Raw genomic sequence first — 9,501 nt, 5'->3', positions numbered from 1 at the left:
TGAAGGCTGGAGGTGCAGGCAAGGAGGAAGGTAAGCTACTGCTGCAGCTGGGAGGGCTGTGCTGGAAGTGATGCTGCAAGGACTGTGAATGCAAATCCTCTCTTCCTTTGAGTAACAGACCAAAAAAACCCCGAGCCTAGAACAAAATTTCCCTGTCAGTGAAAAGCACTGTGCCCCAGTGCTCGCTGTGGGGCTAAACAGCAGATGAGTTGATATCTGTGTTTCTTCTTCCCAGGAGCAGCTAAGAGCATCGTGTACTGTGACTAGCTTAAAGGGAAAGGGGCTGGGGCGAAGGAAACAGCACTTGCAGGGGCATGCTGGAGGAATTAATGTTCTGCTTTTTGTTGGTGTGTGCTGGAGAAGGAAGACAGGCCAGCACATGCGGGCAGAATTCCTCACCGCCATGCTCCGCAAAGGGAAATGGGAAGTAGGTGCTTGTTGCTGCAGCAGGCTGGACACTGCGTGGCAGCTCTGTCCCCTTCCCGCTCTCCATTCTACAGCCTGAAGGGATGAGGCTGATCTGCTTTGCTGAGCAAAGCTTTCTGGTCAGCCGAAGGCTGTGAGGAGTCGTGGCTCTCGCTGCAGGGATTTCAGAGCTCTGGCCCAGTGAAGCACTGGGGGTCTGGAGCTGGTGGAGGAGGTGGCAGAGCTCTGGAGGAAGGTTGGGGTATACTTTCAGTCAGAGGATCCCTTCTAGCTCCCAGCATCGTCTATGCTGACACCGTCACAGTGGTCCTGGAGTAGCCTGAGATGGAGTGGAGGGTCTCCAGGCTCCTCCCATAACTATGTGAGAAGCTCTGGCCTGCACAGGCAGCTTCAGGAAAAACTACAAGAAAAGATATTTTAGGGGTTTTTTGGTTTGTATGTGGGAGGGAATTAAAACAGCATTTTGACATTCCTGTTCTCTGGGACATCTTGATCACTGCTCTGCTGTATCACAACAGAACATCTTGGGGATTTCAGAATTCTCCACACTGGAAATTCCTGTTTTGACAAATTGTCTTTGGTAGTGGTGTCTCACTTACAGACTCCTAAGAGGGAAGGTTGAGGTGTGATCTCATGGGATTACCTCGGGCAGGGATGTTATCAAGAGTGGGTTTAGGTTGATTGGTTCTTTTATTTGTGAATGTCCCCAGAAACTGGACTTCCATCACTTGCCTTAGGAGTGAGTGTATTTTGTCCTCGGCTCGGGGAGTGGGACAATCTTCTTTGAGCTGAATTTTTAAAACATTAAAATCGTGACTGATTTCTTTAAACCTGACCGTCTTAAAGCGGGATTTGGGGAGGAGGTTGGTCCCATTTATTGTCAGAATTCCAGACCCTGCTCACATTATGTCCTATTTATAGTTTATCTTGAACTTGTGGTTCCTTCAGAAGTGTCTCTGCTCCTCCCAGCCTTCACTGTTAGGATTTGCTCTAAATCCAGAGCAGAAAGGGTTGGAGCACGAGAGGAGGGTTTAGAGCACAAGCTTCTCCCGCTGCTGAGCCCTTTTTGAAAGGGTGGTTGGGTCTCCTTACCATGAACTTTACTTACTCTTGGGGTTAGGGCAGTGGTGTAGGTTGGCAGATGAGGTGCTGTAGTAGAAGAGTCACGTTGAAGACACACTGTGATGTTCGAGAATGTCTAGAATGGGTCGTTGACTTACTTGCTGGAGAACTGAAGGGCTTTGGAATGATCAGGATTCTCCTGTGCTGATGCTTGTGTTTGTTTTTATCCATTACTAGACAAATGGGCTTGGAGCCGGCTCAACCCCTCTGGAGTGAAACCCACTCCCAGGTCTGGCTTCTCCGTGGCAGTCGGTCCCAATAACCGCTCCCTTCTCTTTGGAGGCGTGCACGACGAGGAGGAGGAAGAGAGCATCGAAGGGGACTTCTTCAACGATGTTTATTTCTATGACATCGGGAAAAACCGCTGGTTTCCTGGACAGCTAAAGGTTTTTGCTTTAAAAATAACACAGCTATATTCAGTTCATTCTCTTCGATCGTCTGAGACATCCTCTGGGCCATTTTTGGCCTCATACAGCGTTTTCACAGTGTGGAGCAAGCCTCTGTTTCTAATAGCTGGGGGTGCTCCAGAAGCTGAGCTACCAGGCGTGGCTGCTGCTTTGATCTGGTTGTGAAGAAGGAGAAGCTGTAGAAATGAAACTGGGGATGTGCAGCTCTAGCAGGTTTTTGCTTCCAGACCGATTGAATTCTCCTTCCCTGCCGCCCAGCTCCTTGAGCTGTCCATGCTCCGCTTCCACAGTGCGGTGCGGACACTCACCCTTCTGGGAGAGGGGAAGCCTGTGAGCTTTGGGCACAAAGCGGGAGCGGTTCGGGAGGCAGTTCCTCCTCTCCCAGGAGTCAGGCTGCGTGTGCCCTGTTGTTGTGTAATGCAAAATGAAACAAGGCAGCACAAAAACATAGTTAATGGTGTTTTCTGGGAGGCTGGCTCCAGGTTACATGGGTAAGTCCAACAGGAGGTACTTCAGTGAAAGCCACTGTGAAAAGATCTCATGTTGTGTGGGGCTCAAAAACCTCCCTTTTTCCCCAGGATCGATGAACTACTAGAGGAGATGAAATATTAACCCTGGCTCATGAGAACTTCAGAAATGTGGCTCATAGCTCAGATCCTTGCTTTTTGAACCACTCTCAAGGGGGAAGTGAGGAGCAAATGACCTGGCTGCACTTCCATCTTTCCACCCTCACTGTTTCTGGCTCTGTTCTCAAAAAGGAGAGGTCAATCACCTAGTAACAGGCAAACATGCACTCAGATGTTTGCTTCTGCCTTCCCAACTGTCTGTTTTCCAGCCCTTCCATACAGTACTTGAAGACCTGGCGTGCCTCCTGGTAACGCACTGGTAATCCTGGTCATTGAGCACCCAGCAATTGGTTTCTTTTCACGAAATGGGGCGTTATTTTCTCTTGCTCCTCCTAGACTCTGTGCAAGATGAATACAGAAGATCCCCTTTTCTGTCTCTTCAGCACGTACTGCCATTAACAGAGGACGCAACTCCACGCTGAGGGTTTTCATTGCTCCTTGTTTTATGGCTGGTAGAAGTTCATGCTGAGTAGGAGATTGTGCCTGTCACTTGAGACTTGAAATTGTAGTGAAAAATCATTGAATTCTCGCCCCTCCCTCCCGGCAGCATCCATCGTATTCATATTAACTTACTGGGTACACAGTTCACACGCAGTCTCTTGTTCCTGTTAACAGGGACCAAAATCAGAGAAGAGGAAGCGAAGGCGTGGCAGACAAGCTGAGGCAGATGGTGCTGTAGAGGAGGAGATGGAGAAGAAACCTCCCCAAGGTCCAGTGGAGATAGTCAAGGAGGTGGTGGCAGAAGATGGGACTGTCATGACAATCAAGCAGGTGATCTCTGGACCTGCAGAAGAGAAGGAGAGGTCTGAATCGGAGGAGGAAGATGGAGCCTTGGGCCAGCAAGTGGAGCCCTGCCCACGTTCGAATGCCATGCTGGCGGTGAAGCACGGGGTTCTCTACGTGTATGGGGGAATGTTTGAGGTGGGCGATCGCCAGTTCACCCTCAGTGACCTCTACAGCATCGACCTACACAAGATGGAAGAGTGGAAGGTGCTAGTGGAGATGGATCCAAGTAAGTTCTGATGGTGGGATCTCTGTCTTCAGCAACACTACAGCAGGGAACAAACCCGCAGCTGTGGAGCTTCCTCAGGGGGTGGTGATGAGTAGTGTTTTCTCCAGGAAAAAGCTTGAGACTATGTGATATGCAGTATCTTCTGGTCACCAGAAACCTGTCTGGTCCAGAGCTTTGCGGTGACTGCGGAGACTGAGCTCTGCTCTGTCTACTTGGAAAACCAAGATGTGTGAACTGGTGGCGAGTTCAGGCCTGGGAAGCCCTGCTGTGCCATGGTTGTGCACTCAGCAGAGAACAGGGATGTATGTTCTTGCCTGTCCTCACCTTCACAGGTCAGTGAGGGTCTTGGGTGCTGCAAAGCATGTGGGCAGGAGCTAGAGTTACCTCTGCGTGCCTGAAATGTGAGGTAGATCTGTGAGGGCACAGCAAGGCTCTTTGGGAGCACATCTGTGTGACCTTGGCCCTGGCATCCTCTGGGACAGTTCTGGGTGCAGGAGTGGGGAGCAGCTTGTTATTTATTTCTTCTGTTCTCCTTTTCTCATCAAAGAAGCACAGGAATGGCTGGAGGAGTCGGAGTCGGATGAAGAGGATGATGATACAGAAGGTGCCGAGGGAGGGGAAGAGGAGAGCTCTGAAGAGGAGAGTGAAGATGAGGAAGGTAATGACTGAGATGAATGTTGTCTTCATGCTAATATCAGGTGGGGGGGTTTACTACAATACCTGCTGGCTCCGCTGCCGGCCTGGAAGGCCTCCCTGGCATCCGAGTTCTCACAGTACACTGCTCAGAGACATTTCCTTGGTTACCGATGGGTTTTTAGGCTGTTAAGTCAAACACGTTAGCTGAGGAGTAGCCTTGCCTGGGGCTGACACGTGGAGGAGCAGATTGCCTTCCTTAGCTGTGTGTGAGCTCTCTCTCTGCCTTCCTCCCGTTGTGTGCTAGGCGAGGAGCAGCACCCCTCTGTCCAGCCTGCTGAGAAGCTCGAGGACTATCTCGCCAGGACAGAGCAGTACTGGGTTGAACTGGCTCGCAGCAACATGGGCCCGGAAGCCAAGGAGAAGAAGGTGGTAAAAGTGGCACATGCCATGGCAAAGACTGTCTACAAAGAGTCAGAGGCTGGTCCACGAGTGGAGGAGCATGCTGGGAGCAGGGGTTAGCCCCAGTGGACTCAGCCTGATGGGCCAAGCAAGCAGCATGTCCAGAAGGCATCCAGGCACCTCAGCTTTTGCGTCTCCGAGTGCCTCTGGGCTGACCGGTCTCCACATGCCCACTCGGTTAATGCTCTGGATGTGCTGATACTGCCCTGGAGCTCGTGGGAGGGACTTGAGGAACAGGATTGCCATCCCAGCACTTGTTCTGCTGAGGCTGGCACGTCCAATACTGTCCTGTTTCTGTTCAAAAGTTGTTTTGAGTCTGTCAGGACAAACTGCACGTCATGACGGTTCACTGGTCCCAAATTCCCACCCCTGCCTGAGGCCAGATCCTGTCCACAAGGGTTTCTACAATAAATGTACTTGGTTTACACCATCTTGGTTTTCTCAATTAATCTCATCCAAGCTTTTCTACTTCCTTTTCTTCTGCTGGGGCAGAGGGATCGCTGTTCCCTCTATGAAATACGCAGGTAGCGACGTAAGTCCTCAGCCTCCTGCCTCAGCCCCTCTCCTCCCGACATCGCTCCCATCCCAGCAGCGCTGTGGTCTGTGGGGACAGCAGATGGGATGGGTACAGGCGGGTTTGTTGCAGCAAACGAGTGATGGCTGGAGCTGACACCTGAAGGCACCGGCTGTCCTTGGGCAGAGCAGTCCTGGGTGCTGTGGGATCGCTTTGGCAGGGGCCTCACCAGGGAACCGGCTCTCGGGAGAGCAGTGCTGGGCTCTGTGAGGCGAAGTGGGATGGAGTGAAGATGAAATGAGCAGACTGCCAGTGCGGTTCAACTGCCGATCCGTGTTTGATAGGGAGATGAAAACAAACCAGGCACTGACAGCTGAGGAGAGTGGACCTTCCCATCAGCTGCCGTGCTGTGCCGTCGCTTGGGGTGGTTTACCAGGCCTTCATCTCGCTGATGTGTATGATGCCCACACCTTCCTGTGCAGCGTTTTGGGGAATCTGCCCCTGAGCTGCATTGGCAGATTTTGTCTTTATTCTTACTATTTTATTTATTTATTTATCTTTATAAAACAGGGGTTTGACAATGGCAGCATCTGTGCCCAGGAGCCCATTCCAAAGGCCCAGTCAGAGCAGGGAAAACACTTTTGGCCTGTTGTACTTCACCATTTTTTGCCTTTTCACATACAGATCCACGTGCTCTAGGAGTTTTTCCCCTGAGCTGATGCTGGGCTGCAGCAGTGCTGAGGGTGAGGGGCAGTTTTGCACAGCGCTGCTGCAGCCGCCAGAGAAGATCCTCCCTCCCCCTTCTTTGGTAGAGAGACTCTTGGATGAGACAGCTGGACTCATCAGATGAGCTGGAGTGTGTGTGCAACAATAATCTGAGGTTTTTCCTTTCATCTTGTCCTCGAGGGCTCTGGAACATTGTCTAGTCGTGCTCTGGACTAAAATGTGACCTGTACTAGACGTTGTCTGTCAGCAGGATCCCCATGTTCTTACAAAGCAGGTCTCCGAGGGATGGGAGAGTGGGGATGGGAGAGTGGGGATGGGAGCATACCGAATGCTTTAGCTTCCTCCTCCCTGACCCACAGCGACTTGACGTTACGGAGGAACAAGCAGAGAGCTTTGAAACGCGCTCCCCGCAGAAGCGGGTGGCAGGGTCCGTTTGTGGAGCTCTCCCCACAAGACCAAACGCCTGTTACCAAAATGCAGGTGCTGCTGGGGCAGGGGCGGCTGCTCTTGTGGAGGAGGTGAGGGGTTGGGTGGTGGCGGTACCAGGTGAGATCAAGTGTCTGTTCGAGAGCTGGGCTGTGGGTGCTGTTAATGGTGTGCCCAGACTGGGGCCAGTAGAAGGAACTCGGGAGCTTGAAGCCTCTGAGGGAAGCGTAGTCCTGGGGGTCTGTCGCTCAAAGGCCTGTTTTCTAGCGCTTGCGGTTTCAGGGTTGTCTTTAGCGCCGGTTCAAGCCCTGGGCTCAGTGCAGCGCTGGCCGGGGAGCCTTGCCGTGAAGGACAGGGACGGCAGCCACACGACTGATGCGATTTGTTAGGGGCTGGGCAAGGAGCCAGGTCAAGGGGCTCCAAGGCCCATCTTCTGTGTGAACAATTGACCCAGGAGACCGCCTGGCTTCTGCTCTGTTCTGCTTCAGCACGAATCTCTGCAGCTAACCTCACCCCAAGACAGTCTACACAACTTCTCCCTTTTCCACCCTCCCTTACCTTGCCGGAGCCTGTTGGAACATGGGATTGACCTTCAGGTTTCAGTGAAGACCTTCAAGCCCAATCTGACTCTATTCCTCCTCTTGCTCCTCTTCTGCGGCAGTCTGGATCTCTGTTTTTTCCAGCAGTACTTCCTAACTCCGCACGAGGTAAATAGGTGCTGCAACAGCTCGGCGTCTGGGAAGGGCCAGGCCCTGGAGCGCCTCGGTGCTCTCGGAGAATCCAGAATCCAGGTCTCAGGTATGAGCAGAGCAGACGCCAGATGGGCTGGCGACAAGCTGATGTGGCGTGAGCAGGCAGCGCGTTTTTGGTTCCTTCCTTCTCGCCTTCTCCAAAGACATAGCGTCAAACCAGCCCGTCGCTCACACGGCGGGGTCTGGCCGAGGATCTGGGCGTCCCCGGTACGGGACAGGACGGGAGCCCTTTTCTCATCACTTTACTGTGACAGGGGGAGGTGGGAGCGTTCCCCAGCCCCAACTTGTGTTTCAGGTGCTGCTCGTTCCGCTGTAGGAACATAAAAACACCGCTGCAGCCTAAAAAACGAGATAAATCCTCAGCTGTTCGCATGCCTCTGTCAGTGTGGACATAAAGCAGCAGGTACAGACGATTTACCTGGATTTATGTGCCACGGTGACAGACGTTTTAATGCGCCGTCAGTAGGTCCGCACAGGTAAGATGGGGAACAGCCTGAATTACCTCTCTCTCTGGGCTACGTCTCGAGAATATTCCTGGCCCTGGGCAAATGGGGAAAGTGCAGAACCAAGACAAATGGCTCGGCTCGCTGTGACTGATAAAGGAGTCGTCATTTTTAAACACATGGCCAAGGAGCCAGTTAGCGTTAGTCTTGGGCTGTCCTTCTGCCCAGCTGAGGAGCGGAGAGGTGGAAAATCCGGGTTGTGTTTGTACATAACCAGTGGTACAAGGGCATGAATAACTAGTTGGTCACCAGTGTGAGAAAACTAGTCATGAACTCACTAGTACTTTGATTTGATTGATAATGAGAGGCTCTTTGATCTCTGTGCTGTTTGATTGCTCTCGAAATACCATTTTGCATTGAACCAGCTGCCGGTGGGACCTTCACGTAGGCAAAGTCCTCCAGAGTCTTTACGACGAGGAGTTCCAAGGGCTGCGACCACGACGTGTCGTTATTTGGTTCGTTTCAGGTATGAACTTCTACACTCAAGAGTAAAAAAGGAGACTCTGGACCCAAAAAGGACGAAATGACGGAAGAGGTGTGAAGACGGTGCCTGGTTCCTGTGGAAAATTAAATCACGGGGATCTCGCTGCCTTCGGTTACAGGTGACCCTGTCCCCCCGCAGCCCTCTGCCTGCGCAGGGAAAGGGAGGAACGCTGCGACAGGAGGGAGTACGACCATGTAAGGAAAAGAACTGAATTTAACTGGCACATGCTCTAATCCGTAGTTTATTTCTGGTTAAAAATATAGCAATCCAGTGCAGTGTAATAAGAAATCTGCTGAAAAGGTAGCAGAGGAACAGCTAGAACAGAAGCGAAGCAAAGCTGAGTCCGCAGGTCAGGGCAGTACCCAACAACTCTCTATGGGAAATGTCGAGGATGACTTTTTTTCCCTCCTTCCCCCCCTCCCCTGCCAATATCTCTGTGTGTGGGTTTCACCCCCCTCGGGCTGCTGCTGCGCTCGCACCCCCTCCGCTGTCAAACGGAGCTGTGGAGGGTAGAACCGAGGGTGGGGTTTGGTCCCTGGATGTACCGAACCCCAGACGAGCCAACGGAACCGTCCCCGGGGGAGGTGGATAGGCGGGCAAAGCCCGTCTCCGCGGCAGGGCAGGAGGGCGTGGGGAGGGGACGGGAGGGGACGTCAGCCGCTTCCAGGCCATTGAGGTGAGACCACACTCTTGACTGGGACCATAACAGCTCCGAACAGGGATACGGCGTCTTTAATGAGTATGAGCATCATCAGGGGGGACGGGGAGGGGAGGAAATCAAGGCAGGCATATTACAAAGATGGTATAAACGAACAAATTAAGTGACATAGAAAAAAAAAGAAGAAAAGAATACATCCTCCGAGGCTGCCATTGCCAACGATGTTTGGGTTTTCTTTTTTTTTCTTTTTTTTTCTTTTTTTTTTTTTTACAGGGACATGTTGGAAGCTGGAATATACATCCTGCATTACAAAGTGCAAAATACTACATGCTCAGAGCCCAAGCATGATGTCTGAAACAGTCCACAGCAAGATGTAAGAGACAAACCCACCACCCTCGCCCTCCTCTCTGGGACATGCTCCAGTGCTCCTCCCCAGATGCCTTTGGAAAACGGGTTTATTTCGTGTGATTTGGGTTCATCGTTACCCTCACGGATCAGAATCGAGCCCTCTCTCCCCAGTCCCTCCCCGCAGGCTGCTCTCTCTGCGCACACACGCTTGGGATGGGATGCTCCAGTTTTTTTTTGCGGGGGGGGAATCAGGGCCTTTTCAACCAGGAGAAATTCCCTGTGAATTTGGGGTAAAACTGGGGTTTTTTCTAGCCTTGCCATGGCGGGGGAGCAGCCTGGGGAGGAGGAGTGAAGGCAGGAGGGTGGTGGGGCTGCAGCCTACACCTTGTGTTCCCTATTCCC

The 9,501-nt window shown here is 52.2% G+C and overlaps 1 protein-coding gene across 1 annotated transcript in view; it reads left to right on the top strand.

Annotated features, from left to right (window-relative positions):
- KLHDC4 (kelch domain containing 4) overlaps positions 1–7,152 on the top strand; it is a gene marked incomplete at its 3' end in the record, with an annotated part of 26,469 nt that extends 19,317 nt beyond the window's left edge. Inside the window, exons 9-14 of the mRNA XM_010133801.1 lie at positions 1–30; positions 1,726–1,934; positions 3,197–3,593; positions 4,141–4,251; positions 4,534–4,699; positions 7,016–7,152. Of these exons, the coding sequence (XP_010132103.1) occupies positions 1–30; positions 1,726–1,934; positions 3,197–3,593; positions 4,141–4,251; positions 4,534–4,699; positions 7,016–7,152 (1,050 nt within the window). The remainder of the gene's footprint in view (positions 31–1,725; positions 1,935–3,196; positions 3,594–4,140; positions 4,252–4,533; positions 4,700–7,015) is intronic.
- Positions 7,153–9,501: the final 2,349 nt, after the last annotated feature.

Source organism: Buceros rhinoceros, unplaced genomic scaffold, assembly GCF_000710305.1.
Source record: "Buceros rhinoceros silvestris isolate BGI_N320 unplaced genomic scaffold, ASM71030v1 scaffold19613, whole genome shotgun sequence".
NCBI lineage: Eukaryota > Metazoa > Chordata > Aves > Bucerotiformes > Bucerotidae > Buceros > Buceros rhinoceros.
This window is presented reverse-complemented; position numbering and strand designations above follow the sequence as displayed.